Source organism: Chaetura pelagica, unplaced genomic scaffold, assembly GCF_000747805.2.
Source record: "Chaetura pelagica isolate M959 unplaced genomic scaffold, ChaPel_1.0 scaffold120, whole genome shotgun sequence".
In the NCBI taxonomy this organism is placed as follows: Eukaryota; Metazoa; Chordata; class Aves; order Apodiformes; family Apodidae; genus Chaetura; species Chaetura pelagica.
In genome coordinates this window covers 1696436-1715148 of record NW_009951952.1, presented here as the reverse complement: position 1 = coordinate 1715148, position 18713 = coordinate 1696436, and the positions used below count along the sequence as shown (strand labels likewise).

The window sequence follows — 18713 nt, the reverse complement described above, 5'->3', positions numbered from 1 at the left end:
AGGAAACTTAAGATTTGTGTGCCGATATATTTTAATGGAAAATAAGAAATGCCCTGTTTTCCTAATTATGGTACAAACATAACACATATGTTTAAGTGAAAGTTTGCTAGAGTTTATTTATAAACACTTGCAGATTTTTAAATTATAAACAAATTGGCAATATAAAACAAGTTACCCTGTATCTTAGCATTCTGTTCAGTGAGGAAAAAACACACTGATCATGCTGTACTGCATTAACATTTGTGGACTAAATGATTTAATACTAGTAATTATAACATTTCAAGGAAGAGTCTCCAAAAAGCAAAATAAAATATAGGTTCTTTTATTAGAAGGATTTTTAAGCAAACATAATACTTGTCTTCCTCCAGTAGGCTGGAAAGTCAGTGGTATGAATGCACAGCATGGAATAATGGAACTGATGAAAGCAGGAGAATAGATAAAATAAGAAAAAGAAAACTGGAAAGGCAGACAGTGATTCATGGTTGTCAGATTTAAGATGGAAAAGTAGATAATAAGTATATTTTATTATAAGTAGTTATTTGAAGCTTATTAAAACTTTTTTAGAATACTCAAGCAATACATATTTTCTGCACAGCTTATAAAATCCTGCTGTTGTGAACTTGAAGAAATCAGTGTCTTAATGTTTTGAAAAAGTGTTTGTATGAAGTGTTAAACCAGCTTTTGACAGCACCCTTTTTTGGGTAAAGAGAATAGTTTCAGCGGATTCACTTTTGTTCAGTTTCATTCCCATTTTTTTAAGTTGAGAAGTTTATGGGTGTTGGTTTAAAACTGGGGAGTTTGCTCTCATCTTTCCAGTCTGAGGAGAAAAAATAAGATACAGAGGGCAGTGATCTGTATTTTCTGCTTCAGTTACTTGGATTTTGGAGCTAGTTGATTAACTTCCCAGGAAGTTTTAAATGCAAAGCATTCTTTATTTTAGGCAATCCTCAGTTAACTAAAACAGATTTTAAATTTATTTTTTCTGCATTTTGATTTGATTTCTTGTACTGTTCTGAATTAATTCACTACAGGTTTTAGGTCTTTACTTATATCTTACTGGAAGTAGAAAATGGAGTGTGACAACAGAAATTAAGAGGCTGAACTTAAACTTTATCAGTATGTGAGTAGTATACCTTAGCTAGGAAACTTAAGATTTGTGTGCCGATATATTTTAATGGAAAATAAGAAATGCCCTGTTTTCCTAATTATGGTACAAACATAACACATATGTTTAAGTGAAAGTTTGCTAGAGTTTATTTATAAACACTTGCAGATTTTTAAATTATAAACAAATTGGCAATATAAAACAAGTTACCCTGTATCTTAGCATTCTGTTCAGTGAGGAAAAAACACACTGATCATGCTGTACTGCATTAACATTTGTGGACTAAATGATTTAATACTAGTAATTATAACATTTCAAGGAAGAGTCTCCAAAAAGCAAAATAAAATATAGGTTCTTTTATTAGAAGGATTTTTAAGCAAACATAATACTTTTTTTTTTTTTTTTTTAAGAAAGGATACATTTTTATTGGGAAGAAGGAAAGAAGGTGTAATTTGTAGTTGAAATAGAAATCTGTCAAGTGCCCAGCCAAGGAATTTTACTTCAGTTCTGAGATGAGATACAAAAAAATTCACATTCCCCTTGCAAACAAACAACTACTTTATGCTGGAGGTGAACTGTGTCAGATGACTGCCCTAGGTGCACCATAGCCTTTATCAGACCTGTAAGATTTCTTCCTGCTTCCAGGAGATAAAATAGCACTTGGCCATGAAGTGCCTTCTCCTAGAAAAAGGACTGAAATCTTGAATTTGATCCCTAAATCTTGTGGGAAGGTGGAAGTTTTAAATGTCATGTATTTGAGCATTAGCCGTGTCAGTAGGATATTCCATACTCAGTCTTCTAAACCATTTGGGATTTCTTAGACAAGGGTAAACTACTTGAAATCTCTTAGATAACCTAACCTCCTTGTTTTCAGGTAATTAACTGTAATGTCCGGCAGAGTGCTAGCGAAGGTGTGAATGATAGAGGCTAGAAGATCATTAGCAGGGAAGGAGATGAAGTTTCCTAATCAAATGGAGATTATAGTGTTCTTCATTTTCTAGTTCATTAAATTACACCAGTGAGATAATTGCTTGATTGTTATTTGTTTTATGTGATTTTCATAATTTGTTTCTTATATATATGATCTGTTTTTCTTTTGTTCCTACAATGTTACGATATCCTGGACTTTTTTCCTCTTCTCATCTTTCAAGTTGTTAAGTTACTGCTTGTCTTACAGTTTGTGGGAATTCCTATTACTGGAACTGAGTGCAGTTCTTGTCCAGGGCCATATAATATTTTGGTAGAGGCTTAATTTCTTTTAAGTAATTAAGTGGGAAAAGCCAGTCTGTGTTTTCTTCTCCTGTTAGGCACTTCTCCTTTTGTCTTTCAAAATCTGATGTACTAACTTGTTACAGCGCTGGCTTGTTTTGTTTCTTCACAAAGTATAAGACTGTCAGTGTCTTAAATTTAAAATTATTTTTTTCTTTTACAGACTGAGACAACAATAGGCCTCAGTTCGTATCAACAGAAAAGGTAAGCATGATTTTCTTAAAGTTTAATGCAGCCATCCTATCACAGTATCTGTGATATTTTTCATGAGAATAATTAAATCTTAGTGTAAACAAGATCAAATGCAAATAGTGTAGTTTTTCAATAATTTGTCTCATACAGAGGAAATTAAACTAAAATGTAAACCAATTTTTAATATTGGACAGCTAAATCACTTCAAATATGGAATAAGAAATGGAAGAATTATTTAGTTCTTTGTAATTCTGTATAAATAAGGGGGGTGCAAACTGAGGCTCTGTAGATATTTTTTTAAAATAATTTTACAGAAGTTTTATTGAAAAAGGAGTGTGTTTGTTGACCTGTTTCAAAAGTTCTTGGAGTCCTTTTGAAGAAAAACTATGATTGTACTTTAGATGTATTCTTCCCTGTCATTCCCCCCTACCCTGCAGGACATAATCTGTTATCAGTGAGCATTGCATGTATAGTATCTGAGAAGGAAAAGTGACCTCTTTTTCCCTTGGTCTCTAACTTACCTCTTGTGACTCTTCAGGTATTCCTTTGTATTTAATGAGTCCATTGACTAATAATAATGAAGCTTGTTTTTTATACAGCAGCATTCATCAAGCTGTCATGTAAAGCATAGTTTATTTTCAGTAGTTACAGTTAGTTGTTTGTTTGTTGTGGTTTTTTTGTTTGTTTGTTTTTTTTTTTTTTGGCGGGGGCTCTTACATTTCCTTTTCTGGAAATCTAGAACTATTATTTTTTTAATTTTAGATGAGTATGTGAGAAGTTCTTACTTTACTATGTATATAGTTGCTTAAATATAAGCTTAAGAGCATTGTCTTTGCAACAGGTTTTGAAAAGTCTATGAAAAAAGGCTCAACATTTTTAATTTTACACTTAAAAACCTTGATCCTATTTGTATCACTTACCAGTCTCTGCTGCCTTCTGATTAGATACAGACCTAAATCTTGCAGTGTATGAAAATACTTTGACCTACCTAATACTACATTTCTAAGTGTACTTGGAATTCAGTGTGGCAAGTAGAAAGAGTGAACTTGAAGGCACAGAAGAATCTTATGAGGATGTAGCAGGTCTTTCTTCAGCTGAAATTAAAGCATAAAATCACATTATCTTCATTGTGATAATGTAACTTTAGTGAAATAAGGCTGTTACTTTATATTTTGATCTGAAGCTTGAGAAAATTTGTGTATTATAGTAATGTGAATTTTGTCAAATGTACATTATATGAACTTCTCATTTGCTTAATTAAACAAGTTTATCTTAGTCGTTTTGCATGAAACTTGAAATTTTGTCATGCTATCCCTCCTCTGAATTTGTCTTCTGTCACCTTTCCCGGCAATGGAGGCTTCTTTCTGCCCTTCAGGACTTCTGCTTATTTATTTCTCATCTAGGAAATCCCTCAAATTAAGCTTTCTAAGCTTTTGTTTTCTGCTTGCCTCTTAACGTTGGATTAAGCAAGCAGAATACGCATTTCACTAAACTGCTCCCATAAATAATTTCCAAAAGTGTATTCAGTACTGGTTTCTCTGTTAATCATTTACACATACTATCTATACACTTCTGTTTGTGAACTGTACTGTGATAGGAGAATGATTTACCACATTTAGAGTTACTTGAATTTGACTTTCCTGGTTGCCTTAATCATACAAACAATAATGTTTGGTCAATATAAATTTAAATAGTTTTTAAAAGATCAAATAAAAATTATACCTTTGTAATAATTTGTTTACCGGAGGTTTTCCCCATTTTGCTATCTTAGGCTGATTGTGTGAAGTCTGGCACTCATTACCCTGTAGTGGATTCAGACTTTTTACATCAATAGAACCTCTTGAATTTTATTATTGAAGTCCTCTGGTATTTTGAAAGATAAATAAGATGATCCGTAATGTTTCTGGAAAAAGACGATCAAAGCAAATAGTTTACAGAGCAGTATAGTTATAAGTAATATTAACTTCCAAGGCTTCCATTTCCATAAGCCATTTCCACTTGGCTTAAGCTAAGTGATTGTTTTATTCTTCCCTATCATGGTTTGTAATATTAAATCAACTGGACCTCTGCTCGTTAATAAGTCACAAACATCATGAGTAGTTTAAGGTGCAATTACACTAGTTGTTGTTTACCTATACTACCTGCCAGGGATTTTCTCTCAGGCGACAGGGAGGGTGAGTATCTGTGCTTGTGGCTCAGCTGCTGCAGTTCATGCTCCAGTGACTATTTTACCCCAGCAGTGACGATGGGTTTGTACATGGATTGTGAACTGGGACTCATTGTGCTGTGGGTATTTGTTGCGTTTTTCCCTGAGCTGTTAGAAGACTGCACAATGGTAGGGGACACAGCTGTGAACAGGAACTTGGAACAGCTGTAGCTCTGCACTGCAGCATGTCAGTCAGTGCAAGTGTGCAGATGTAAATTTAGCAATGACAATTGAACTTGAAGAACTCTGATTAGTGTGGTTTATGTCTTGGATAGAATCGGACTTTGTGGAGATAGTTTAAGTGGAATAATATCTTGTTTAGATCATTGAGTCTTAATGGCAAAAAGAAGGTGCCTTTATTGGGACCTAGGGATTATGTGCAGCTTTTTTGTTCCCTGGGAAAAAGCTGAATTTGGTGGTCATTGAGAGTGAGGCTATTGATTAGCTATGCTTTCAGGATTTTTAGTTTGATTTTCTCATCTAAGAAAATTGCTTTCTGTGTTTGAAATTTCAGTGTTATAAAGTGTTTTCTAATAAAACACTGATTTACATATTTGAAAAATCTCCAGGTTTCCTGGAGAAATAGTCCATTCCACTTCAGATCATTGGCCTATTTAAAGTTCAATCACAGTATGATAAAGATCTGCATCACAAACTCCTCAATGCCATTTTGCAATGTAGATACCCAATTTGCTGTGTGTTTTCTCTCTGCCAGTATTGGTTTTACATGGACCTTTATTTCAAGTATTTTTCTAGGTAATTTTTTTTTTTCAATGGCATTACTAAGAACTCAAGGGTTCTGGTCCACATGCTTAGCTTCTCTATATAACTTGTCTTTTATTGTCTTTATATCTCCTTCTTAATATAACCTCTATCTGAAGAGTTTATTCATGTCTTTGACCTACTTTTTAACACTAGTTGTAAGGAGGGACATGAACTAGCCATTTAATTAGTTTTGTTCTTGACCATGGTCAGGTTACAGTGCATTTGTTCAAGCTTCTCCCTGTTCTTTCCCCAACTTTTCCCCAGATAAATCCCTCAGGAATTTTTAACTTTGAAGTTTAATGTCTGATATAATGAGTATATTTTCCTGATACACAATTGATGTTGGCATAATAACTGAGCCAACCACTAGCTGGGTGTAGTTAACGAAGAACTTTTGTTCCTAGTCTATTTATTCATCTGAACTTTTATAGCAGTGGTACTGCCACGTACTGAGACAGTAAAATGTTTTGTGGGAGTTCACTTTCACTGAGGCAGTGTCTATACCCATATCTCTAAAATAATTTTAAATACAGAGTTTTAACTACATTTTATGATATATGCAGCTCAGCCTTATTTTTAAATAAAGATGCACGAAAGGAAATATGATTAGTTAGGTTTCTTTGGCCAAAAGTGTACTGTCTTTGCAGTGGCTCTTTCAAAGGATGCTCTGGCACTGAAGGTACCCACTGTGTGGTGTATGCATATGTTATATTTTTAAAACTCACTTGGTTATTTTTGGACATACTTAATTTTATTTTGTGGTAAAAGAAATAACAAAGATCTTTTCAAGGACAGGTTGGATGGGGCTCTGAGCAACCTGGTCTAGTTGGAGCTCTCCCTGCCCATGGCAGAGAGATTGGAACTATATGGTCTTCAAGGTCCCTTCCAACCCAAACCATTCTAGCATTCTGTGATTCTGTGATCTCTTGCCCTTTGACTACTTAATGCTTTTGTCTTTATTTCTTGACAACTTATGGCACAGGAGATGAAATAAAACCCTTTAAACAACTAGTAGAGTAATGTGGGAAAAATGTGTAGGGTAATGCTTAGATTTGAATTTTCCACAGTAGCAATTAAAGATGATACTGATAAGATTCCACAGAGCGCAGACCTCCTCCAGAAATCCCAGAACAGCTAGAAAAGGTAACATGAGGATACAGGAAAAAGTTACTGCCCAACTTTGCAGAAATCTTTGCAGAGATGTGCCCAAATTATTTAAGATTATGAGAGCGCTTAATACTCTGTGGTAAACAGGAAGACATTTTAGAATTGCTGCAGAATGTCCTTAGAAGAAAATTGTGTCTCAGCAAAGACAGACATCCATATCACCTACAGTCTTACCAGGCATTGATATTTTGGCCATCTTTTTAAATGCATCTGTCACTAACCTTATTGAAACATGAAGTTGCTCTTCAGTTAATTGCATCTGTTAGTAGGTTGCTTCTGGGTATTACTAGGAAATTACTTGTGTTAGTAGTTGAGGTAAATGTCCTCTCACTTTGACAGAGTAGATGGTACATTGGGTGGTAATGATGGTGTCAGGGACTGCGTGTAGTTCACTGTGAAGTTTCATTTTTAAATTCAGAATTCTTGCAGAAGAGGTGTCAGGACCATCTTAAATAATTGCCAGGGACTAGGCAATTCTGAACGTCCTAGGTTCAGATGACTCCTGGCCAATTCTTGGTCTGTGCAAGCTTGTTGGCAGCTGTCAGAAGTGCTCTCTCACTTAGATGAGAGACTTTAAAGATTGGAAGACTTGGAGGGGTATTGAAAGAAAAATGTTTACATTGTGCTGTAAGACCAGGAGCAGTTCTACATGCATACAGTAGTAATTACCTTAAATGTCATTATGCTGTCAAGTTGCCCTACCAATGCGTGTATCCTGCTTTCAGTGAGCAAGTCCCCAGCAGAGCAGACATTATCATCATTTTGTATGTCTGCTGCAAGTTGACTCACGTTGGGCCTTTCAGTAGGCAAAGTCTGGGAAATCTATATTGCTTGTTCCCATTGAATCTTACTACAGCTGTTGCTTCTATTATAATAGTTGGCATTTTTTGTTATTTAGCTGCCTTTACTACACTTAGGCCATTTAAAAAATTCTGTAGTGTCTGAATTCCTATGCAGGATAATACAGCTAGATACTCTGAGAAAATGGTGCCTAAACTTCTGATGTATGTGGAGAATCGTGCATGTCTTGATTGTTCAAGTTAGGTCAAGTGACTCTTGACTCTATTTTCAATGCTTTTGGAATTAGCATCTTCATTATGCTTATTGTAAATACTATAAATATTTATTATAACTTTTCTATAAAAGGAGCTGATACGTCCTTTTACCAATAATTGCCAATAAAAATGAGGTGCTGGCTGACTGTTCAGAGTTCTGAAATTGGAAGAATTTGACAAAACTATTTTAAAAATCATTATTGAAGAAACAGTTTTTCTTAAGTGTTATTTTGACAGTACAAGCTTTTTGACTTTTCAGTTTAAAAATGCGCTCTAAATATTTTTTTAAGTTGAACCATAAACTTTGAAAAGTGAGGTGATCACTTTGAAGACTTCTTATCATCTTGTTTTGTCTTTCAAAAATACCATTGCTAATATAATTTTTCTAATGTTATACTCTTACGTCCAGTGTAAACTTAATTTTGTTGTGCACGTGTTTTGTCATGTTTGTTCTTATCCTGAGAAGGTATAACCAAGTGCTCTTTTAGTCAACAGTTGTAATGAGTCACAGCAGCACTTAATAGTTCTAAGAACAGTAATTTTTTGGTGGATCTGAATATAGTTACTCTGCTTAATGTTCCTTGCATGTTCATTCCTATTGTTTTGTGATACACACGTGCACACACTAATGCTGACTGTACTATGCCTGCTTTTGCCCCAAGAATGTTTTACTTTTGTGATGTGGATAAAGCTGGTTTTAAGGACTATGCTCTTAAGTAGTATTGAAGATGCTTTGACATCCAAACTTTGAGAGCTGTAAATCAGTCAATATTAATAGATCTCCCATGTATACAGGTGTAATACTCGAAGTGTGACAATTCAGTTGTAGAGTACTTGAGTACATAGAGACATTGTATTTTTATTAAAAAGGTGTTGCTTTGTTACACTGTTGTTATTGTCCACATCTGTGCCATTAGAGAATACAGTTAAGATTTCATACATCCATTCTTAAGTTTTTACTCCTGTAAATATCTTTCATGTTAAAGTGGTTCTTGAGTATGGAAACGGGTCTGAATTTGATCAAGAATTAGTTATTCTGGAAGTATGCCAGATGTTTAATTGTATTCATGTGATCTTTACTCAGCCCAAGATAAAGTACTACTGAATTATAGTTACGAGTGGTCAGAGTTATATCATTCTGAATAAGGAAATGTTTCAGGCAATGAAACTGTTTCATGTTTTTTCTTGTAACTTAAGTTGTATGTTACTGATTGTGCTCCTTATAACTACTGGTAAAATAAGCAGTAGTAGAGAATGTTTCCAGATACTTGTCTTCACTCCTGGAGTGTTTGAGTGGTATTTCAGTCTTAATCTACGTTTATTAGTGTTCTCACGAAGAGTTTGTTCCCAGTGGGATGTTAAGTATGGGCAGCAAACCCAAGGAATGTTCCTCGAGCAGTCTTCTGGAGATCACGTTTTTAGCAGTATAGACAACAGGCTGTGTTTTACCATGTGGCCCCAGTACCATCAAGTGGGTCCTTGATTGTTTCTGTTCTAATGCAGATGTAGGTGGAGAAACTCATGATGGGTATGTAAATGACTGTCATACATTGATGAAGGTATTTCGGTAGTGTTATGAAAGATTATATAAACCTGCTTAGCTTACTGTTTCACATAGTTTTCCTCTATACAGTGATGGCAGATGTTTCAATTACACCCATTTCCAAGATTTGTACTCCTGCATAATCTTTCTTGGGGACACCGCATAATCACAGAATCATAGATGGTTAAAGTTGGAAGGGACCTTACAGATCAAGTTCCAACCTCCCTGCTATGAGCAGGGACACATCCCAGTAGACCAGGCTGCACAAAACCTCATCCAACCTCCATCCACCTCCAAGGAGGGGGCATCAACAACCTCCTTAGACAGCTTATTCCAGCACCTTACTACCCTCAAGGTGAAGAATTTCTTCCTAATGTCTAACCAAAATCTCCCCTCTTTCAGTTTAAAACCATTACCCCTTCTCCTATCACTATCTTCTCTGGTGAAAACCCCCTCCCCATCCTTCCTGTAGCCCCTTCAGGCACTGGAAGGCTGCTATAAGGTCTCCCTGGAGCCTTCTTTTCTCCAGGCTGAACCACTGCAACTCCCTCAGCCTGTCTTCATAGCAGAGGTGCTCCAGCCCTCTGATCATCTTTGTGGCCCTTCTCTGGACCCTCCCCAACAGCTCCATGTCTTTCCTGTGATGAGGGCTCCAGAGCTGTACGCAGTACTCCAGGTGGGGTCTCACCAGAGCAGAGTAGAGGGGCAGAATCACCTCCCTGGCCCTGCTGGCCACACTTCTTGTGATGTAAGTGGCTGTAAACTTACGATATTCTGACTGAACAAGTTTGCTAGTTTGTTTCTTCTTCAGAATTAGTTGCTCTGTTATTAGTATTAATGAAACTTTTGCTAAGGAAGGGCAATTTGAGATGGGAAGGGAGCAAAATGTCTAATTTAACAGTGTATTTTATAGTATTTTGATTTTTCTTGCAGCGTATCCCTGTATCGGGGAAATTGCCGACCTCTCCGGTTTGAGCCACCAATGCTGGATTTCCATGAACAGTAAGTTGAAAAGTCTTTTGATCTGTTTAGTTAGATAAATAGAAAAAAATATCTAAAGAGCATTTAGAACTGATGGAGAAGATTGCACGCATAAATTGCATTGATAAGTTGTCTGTAAGTGTAGTTGACTTACGTGTCTCAGAGAGCTAGTGTATTGTGTCTTAAACATGTAGCTACTTATCAGCTGCCATGGTTTTGGTAGTGTAGGTACTTGGACTTACCTTTTAGGTACTTGTACGGCTACTACATAGAGTTGAAACTGTTTCAGATCTAGAAATTAATGTGCTGAGGTTAGGTTACCTTTCTGCTTGTACATAGCCCATGTTACTGTTGCTTTTTTTGGTGGGGAAAAAATGTCAATAGATCTGCGGTTGTTAAAATTGTACTGTTGTAGAGTTGTGAAAATAAAGCCTCAAGGAGAACAAACAGCCTCCAGGAACCTAGCTCCATGTGCCACCTTGCTGCTGACTTGTGGCTTAGTTTCTCAGTGACTGCATGTAATGGTTTACAGTGACTTATCTGTGACTTCTCTAAAGATTAAAAGAAGGGTGCAGGAAGGAAGTTCAACATTTCAACAATCTACTTGTTTGTAATAAGTTCCTCTGAGAACTACTTCAGCCTTTTCTTACCATAACTGGTTACTGTGTATAGGTAGCTACAGTTATCTTATTACCAGTCAAAATCCATTTTGGATATGTCAATGAAGCAGCCTCTGTGCATGTTTGATACCTTAACACAATGTAAACTGCAGTGAGGGCATTTCCAACTTTTTGTTAACAGTTCAAACTGGAAGAAAAAGCAAGCCAGGTGTGCCTTAGTGTGGAATTGCTCCTTCCATCCTCAGCCAGTACTACTGCTGGATGAAAGGCTGGCTTTTTTACAGATAAGCCGTCTATTATTAATCAAAAGATTGTACTCCTTGTCTGTAGGAAATACTATTGTACAGTGAGGTGACCAGAGAGGTTTGCAAGGAAGCTCCTGTGTATTGACAAGGTGTATGCTTCTGTGTTTCTGAAAGAAGAGACACTATAACTGTATGTTAATTTTCCAGAAATAGCCTTTATAAAAAGAAGAAAAACCTTCACACACACAGAATCACCAAGGCTGGAAAAGACCTTTAAGATCATCAAGTCCAGCCTATGACCACCACCATATCAGCTAGACCATGGCACTAAGTGCCACATCCAGCCTTTCCTTGAACACGTCCAGGGACGGTGCCTCCACCACTTCCCTGGGAAGTCCATTCCAATGTCTTCAGTAAGATTTAAAAAACAGTTTTGCAAAAAGTTTAGATATTATTTAGTTCAGTTTAAAATATGTACTTAGGCATTTAAATAAAAATGAACCAATTCTGAGGAATGCTGAGTAACTCAACCTAATGGTGGGAACAACCTGCAGGTGCCAAGCACCTTGAAGGCCCAATAATGCAGGTTTAAGCTTTTGGCTCTTTAGCCTGTTAAAACAGGGTGTTCACATTCAAATTCTGGCATTTCTTTCTTTGTTCATGTGTGAGCAGCACAGGCAGGATGCAGGAACAACCACAAAACCACAATGAAATGCGAAGAGTAAATTTTCATTACCTCACCAGCCAGGGGTTCCCTGAAGCAGCACCTGGGCAGAGGCAAACAAGCAGGGACACAGGCCCTGTGGAGGTTGTTCCATGTTAGAGGATCACCAAACCTGCTCTTTTTTTGGCTACATAACAAGGGTTCACACAGCCATCGCTTACCACCGGGCTTTGATCTTTCCCACAGCAGGGCAGGAATCTCAGGCATCTTCGATAGGGTCTATCACAGGCCCATGTTATCTAAACACAGATGTTCTACTTGTCCAACACACAAGGCAAAACCATGATTAGTATGATATACATGTTTTGCGACACCGGAGCTGCAAGTCACTTGAGAGTGTTTATGATCCTCCTCACCAGCCTTCTGTTATTTTCTCACAGTTAACGGATTTTGGGAAAGGCATAAAATGCATGCTTAGTTTCTCAATAAGCATTGTGCCTAAACAATGTTTTGTCAATGTAGATAGCATGTAGCATTTAGTAGAGCAGGCTTGTTCAAAGTTCATGTTTATGCTGAGCTATTGATATGTATCATCCCTAGGATAAAGAAAATTGCAATATTTAATTTCAGTTGTAAGCTAATTCCTTCTTCCTGTGACATTTTTGATCTGCTAAGAGTGCTTAGGTTTAATTAGATGTTTCAAAAACATGGCAACTTGAGCAGGAGTAATATTTATTGGAAGTTACTTTATCTAGGGATCTCAGAAGATCAAAATGAGTATTGAGTTGAAAAATGAGTGCTGTAGGCACACTTCCTGTGAAATGGGATTCCAGTGGCCTTATACTTCTGTTTAATAACAGTCAGGGGGAATTTTAGTGCTGTTTTAATATAAAATAAACAATGCCATATTTTACCACTTTGAAGGCAGTCCAGGTTATCTCACATTTATAAAAGGAAATGCTGTATATTAGGACATGCAAATCTTTAGCTCACTTAAAGACATCCCAAATGTTCTCTGTATACATTATGCTTCTGGGAAGGGGGTGATACTGAGGCAGATTCTCCCATATCACTGCTCCAGGGGACTGCTTGGACTAAGTGGAATACTCATTTGGTTACTTAATGTGAAAGCCTCTACTTGTGTCTCTGAAGCAACACCAATCTTCCTCTGGTATAAATTCTGCAACAAGTTGGATATTGGAGATTTGGGCTTTAAAAAAACAGGCATAAAACCTTTTGCGCAGGCCAATTCCACAACTAGCTGCCTTTATTCTTATCTGTGTTCTATTCCTTGTAATCTGCCTTCAAATCTGTAACTTCCTCCTGTTGTTAAATGGCAATGGAGTATGTGAGGTTCTCTAACATAGAAACAGTAACCATTTGGTTGACTTCATAGTTCTGGGAGTTGGTTGCTCTGAAGCTTATTTGCCAGAACAATCATTACCTATATGGCTTTCTGTATTTGAGAAATGTCTGCATATTATGGCTCTTGCAGGTGGCCCACCTGGGAGAAGACTGAAAAGTACTGTTCCAGAGCAGTTCATATTCAGTTCTTGTACCTGCTTTCTGGGAGAATTTGAATCTTCATAGGTCTTGATACATTGCCTTCATCTGTGTTAATTCAACTCTCACTGTAACAATTTTTGTAAGTTCTTCACAATTACATTTTTGGCAGAAGTAACTTGTACTGAAGGAGCACTTGGGTATAGAGTATTTTAGGTTGCTAACAATCTAATCTAGAACTACATAGCATCAACATTTTTAAATGTGGAATTATTTTAAAGTTCACATCTCATCACTGCTTCATAGAAATGATTGGCAATGTATGAAATTATACTAGCAAAAATAGTATTTTAATTCTTGATCGGTATATGCTTCTGTGGTGAGGTTCTTGCTTCACTCTATTTGAGCAAGGTCCTATTATCCAGACAGTTTTCTTGGTGGAGGAACAATATTCTGAAAATCTCTTTCAGCTTTCTGTCAAGAAACAATCTCACTTTTGCATTCTAGCAAAAATAGTATTTTAATTCTTGATCGGTATATGCTTCTGTGGTGAGGTTCTTGCTTCACTCTATTTGAGCAAGGTCCTATTATCCAGACAGTTTTCTTGGTGGAGGAACAATATTCTGAAAATCTCTTTCAGCTTTCTGTCAAGAAACAATCTCACTTTTGCATTTCCTTTGCAATGTTTTCCTTAGGGAATTTTTGTAACATTTTCATGTTTCTTTCTTGTGAGCTCTAGTATTTGGCAGGTTATTCTAAAATGTTTGAGCTGCCCTTGAAAGCAGTAATATTCAAATATTGGAGACCTTCTTGCAGATCTTGAGACCTTATGTTACTGAAAGTAACATAAGAGGATGAGAAGTTTAGAAAATTGTCCTGTTTTCTTCAAGAACTCTAATATCTTAACAGTAAAGAGTGGAAAATTCTAGCAATTAGAGTGTTTATCCAGATTGTGAAAGTTGGGGATTACTAGAATTTTAAAGAAGTGTTGCAAATGAAATTTTAATTTGAGTTTGTTAAATGTAAGAAACTGTTGACAGCAAATTGTCATTTAGTCCAGATCTTCCAATAGTTTTGTTCACATAACATACTAGGCAGCAAAATGCTGCCTAAGCAAATAATAGTTTATTGCACACTTAGCTTCTTTCAAATCACACTTGGTGACATGATTGGATAAGACTCTACTACTGGTGTTTTGTATATGGGATTTTTTCTAACTTGAAAAGGTATGATTTGGTGTATGAGATCTAAGTTAGATTCCTAGCATAAAATGGGGTGTTTGCTCCATTTTGTATGTTACTTGAGCACTAACTGTTTCTCAAGTATAATATAAAAGCCAGTGAATTCTGGAAGCTGAAAAAGTATTGGTCTATAGTCCAGTACATATACAAAACCAACAACCTTCTGGTTTGTTGTGGTTCGGTAACTCTAATTTCAGTTAAAGAAGCGTCTGTCACTCAACCAGTGGTGCATGCAGTTTATGTGAAACAGGAAGAATGCTCTAGTCATCAATTGTCAAGTCGCATCATGCAGGCTTCCTGCACATATGGAACTAGCATTTTCTTCAGAATGGAGTACAAAAGGCATTCTCTTTCAGTCTGTAGAGGTAACCTTGTGATTCCAGCTTATTTCATGTAATTAAAAATATCTGGATACATTACAAGTCAAAACCCAAGTTCCTGTCTTTGGAGCTTGCTTTCTCTGATCTTCTGACTGGAGAACCATCTGCATTGGTTCAGGCAGTTCCCAAGATGCACATGTGTAGAGGCTAGGAGAGTTCTCTGTGCACCTGACCTTGAATGCTTTCCACATTATTACACGTTTGCCTTCTAAGCATCTGGTATTCACTCCTGTCTGACACAGGAAGCAGATCTAACCCACGTGAAACTTTTGAAATGCTGTGTGACAACTGGTCTTTAAATTGTTTCAGCAGTTGCCAAAGACAATAAACAAACAAACAAAAATCAACAAAACCCCAAAAACTTAGGGGAAGAATATTTGTTGAACTCTCAAATGCATGAGAAATTTGCTTGAATTGAGTATATTCTTGAGTATATTTACCCATATTCTGAGCATTACAAAATCTAAGTGGGAAGCTTTTGGTTGATTTCAGTTCTCCCTCCAGCCTCCCAAAAAAGAATAGGAAATGGAAGAGGAAGAATATATCTGCTGAATTTATATATTTTGCATTTCAGTAATAGAGTTGTGTAAGTTTTTATAACTAAAGCAAGCATTTTACACAGGTGTCTAAACTATATACTGTAAGAACAACTATTGTTACTCTTAAAAGGGCATTTTCTTAATCCATATTTGCTTAATAGTGAGTAGCTAGATATTTTTGCAAGTTAAGTTTGAGCAAATAAATCAAGGGCTCATCTCCCCAAGTTTTTGTAGGAGCTCATTTAATTTGTTGGAATAATTTACCTCTTGATCCCTAGAGCCGCCATGAATTCCATTACAAGGACATGCTTATAATACACTGCAGATACTAACTCAGACTTTAGAAAGGGTTGAGTTGCAGCAGTAAAAAACAGACTACTTCACCTGTTTGAACAGGCACGTCAGCCTTGTTATATACCATTTTTTCACCTAGGTTGTGGTATATGTGGACCTAGCATGATACAGGGTCAAAAGATCAGGAGCAAAATCTGACATGCTTTGATGAAGGTGTATGTCTGTATGAGCTTCTTGCAATGAAAAGTGCTAGCAAAGTCTACTCCAAGAAATTTTACTGTAAAATCTGGCATCAGGTAAAACTGTCCTTGTGCAGTTCGTTGTGGCTTGATAATCCACAGCCTGGAGAGCATCCTGTGTGTGATTATTGCTTGCGATGTAGATTCATTAAACATGTCTGGTGCACACTGCTTTTCCTGGATTTTAGATGGCAGAAAAAGCAAGTGAGGTTTGACCTGTTTCTGTAGATTTGGCTGGCATTGAGCTTGTGCCTTTCACAGTTATCAAGCAGAGAAAATACTCATGCCCATCTGTACTGATGTCAGTGAAGAGGTGGTTTGAAGCAGTGGGGTCAGAATTCGGGGGATGCTGGCTAACTCTGTATCAGCAGACACTTATCTCAGCTGTGCTTTTGTGTGTGGTTTGGTTTTGGTGGGGAGGGTAGAGATGGGGTACTTTGGAGGGATGGCTCTAATTCAGATTCCCCTGGTCTGATAAGCTTTTCCCTAGAAAGCAGGTGTGTAGTTTAACCAGTTGGCTCCATTGATCAACAGCATAGCAGTTACAACAGTTAATGCAGACATCACAGCTGAGAAACCATTTCCTTTTCTAGTATCCTCATGTACACTGGCAACAGATATTCATATTTTATGTTATGGCTTAACCTGGATTGTCGGTTTTAAATGGGTTTTTAAAAGCTAAGGAGAGAAATTTTCATCTTCAACACTAGTTAAGTTAGAGAAGTGAAAATTTGAATTTTTTAACAGTGAAAGAGGGATCAAGAACAAGTGTTTGCTGATGGAGACATGAAATTAGGAGGACTCGGCAATTAAAGCAAAGAGGTTTACAATAGTAGAGTGTGGATACATTCTACTGATAGTGATTATGCAGTTTATTAAAGGTTAATAATTGTGTATTTGAATTAATATAATAGTCTTCAATATCTATCAGTGAGCCCATGTTTCGTAAGGAGGTTCTGTCTGTTACTGGAGTCACTGTAAATTGCAGTATAGTTTCTTTACTGTCACAAAATCCTCCATTCAATACAGCCTTTAATTTACAGCGAACTTAGGTTGCTTTATGAATTGAGACACCATCCTTCTCAGTCGCAAAACTATGCAACTACAACAGTGCTTATTATTTTGGCCTGTTGAAATTAACTGAGGATGGCAAAACAACTGGCTGGTACTTGTCATCACTTCAAGTACTACAGATAATAATTCTTATAAATAGTTTTGTGTTCCTTACAGTGGAGCAGGTGACATGGAAAGGAGTGCTACACGAAACACACGTAGCCTGAAAATTAAGAGTTAATTATTTTGAATTCTGAAATTTAATTTGGAACAAATTGTAATCTATATGCTTTATTAGTGCCTTGGTGCTGATGCTTAACATATATCTGTTAAGAGGCATGAAAAAAACTCAAAGAGCTGCCAAAGTCTGAAAAATAATTGGTGACTGTGCTCTGTAGAGTGTACTATATAATACCAGAAAAATTGTGGGTTCTGGGTAAGACTACTTACAATCTATAAGGAAAAAAAAATTGTGTTTAGACTTCTGTCAAGGGTCTTCCATTGATTTTAAGTTTCTATGTGCAGCCTTTCTTAAGATAATTATTTAAAGGTTCTCGTGCAGGAATAGAAAACTTTGCCTCTTCTGATTCTGAAGTAAAAATTTGAAAAATGGAATTTTATTTTGAATAGATGTTATTTTAGAGATCGTAAAATGTTATGTAAACCTTCAGGAAAATTAATGAAGAAAATAATGGAAAAGGTATTAACTAAGTAATTCTTCAAGGTAGAATTTACACATGTTACTTGAAAAAAGAATATTTAAAGCAAAGTCTTGTTGGCAGTGTTACCACAGTTATGTTCCTATCTGGCTTAATGAGATGAAGCCTAATGCTGTGTTTTCTAGAAATCTAACACTTAAAAAATACTCTCTCTCTCTGTTTTGCCAGGCCAGTTGGAATGCCAAAAATGGAAAAAGTTTACCTACATAACCCTAGCTCAGAAGAAACAATTACCTTAGTATCAATTTCTGCTACAACATCACATTTTCATGCATCATTTTTTCAAAATAGGGTAAGTTGCTTTGCTTTCTCAACATGAACTTCTTTCCTTTTCCTGCCCCCCACCCTGGCCCTACCCAGAATGGGAGCTTGATTTCTGTTTCTTCCTTAAATGAGCTACTTGTTGCAATAATTACATACCTAAAAGTATTAAGATATTGCAGTTCTTGATCTCCTATCAGTTACCAAGCAAATTAGAACCAAGCACAGACACACAAAACCAGACTAGAATAGAAGGAATTAAATATTACATAGGAGTTCTGGCTGTGTTGGAAGCATATACTGTAACTGATGGTTTAACAGCAGATCTCCTGTGTTGCTGAAGAAGCTATTAAGCGTTGGTTGCCTTGAAGCACATACAGGAACAAGCTGTGCTTACAATTTCTCTGAAGATTTTAAGTCTAGTGTTTTTGAAGCAGTCGTTTCCAATGCTCTTACTGCAATCATGTTAAGGGAACTCACAAATGAAGAAGCTTGGTGTCAGCAGGGTTAACTCTTAACCATGTTATTGCCAGATATAGTCCTCTGGTTTCAGTTTTGCCTGCAGGGCCTGTGGCTTAGCAGGGGTCATGTAAACACAAAAAACTTAATAAAACCTGTCTATGAGCAAGCTTTTCCACTTACAGAAGTCTTGCCTTTTTGCAAATTTCTGGA

General features: G+C 36.6%; 1 protein-coding gene across 1 annotated transcript in view; it reads left to right on the top strand.

Moving 5' to 3' along the window:
- The window catches only part of TMEM131 (transmembrane protein 131), an 81794-nt gene that overhangs the window by 9885 nt on the left and 53196 nt on the right, over positions 1–18713 (top strand). Inside the window, exons 2-4 of the mRNA XM_009998708.1 lie at positions 2538–2578; positions 10236–10304; positions 17949–18072. Of these exons, the coding sequence (XP_009997010.1) occupies positions 2538–2578; positions 10236–10304; positions 17949–18072 (234 nt within the window). The remainder of the gene's footprint in view (positions 1–2537; positions 2579–10235; positions 10305–17948; positions 18073–18713) is intronic.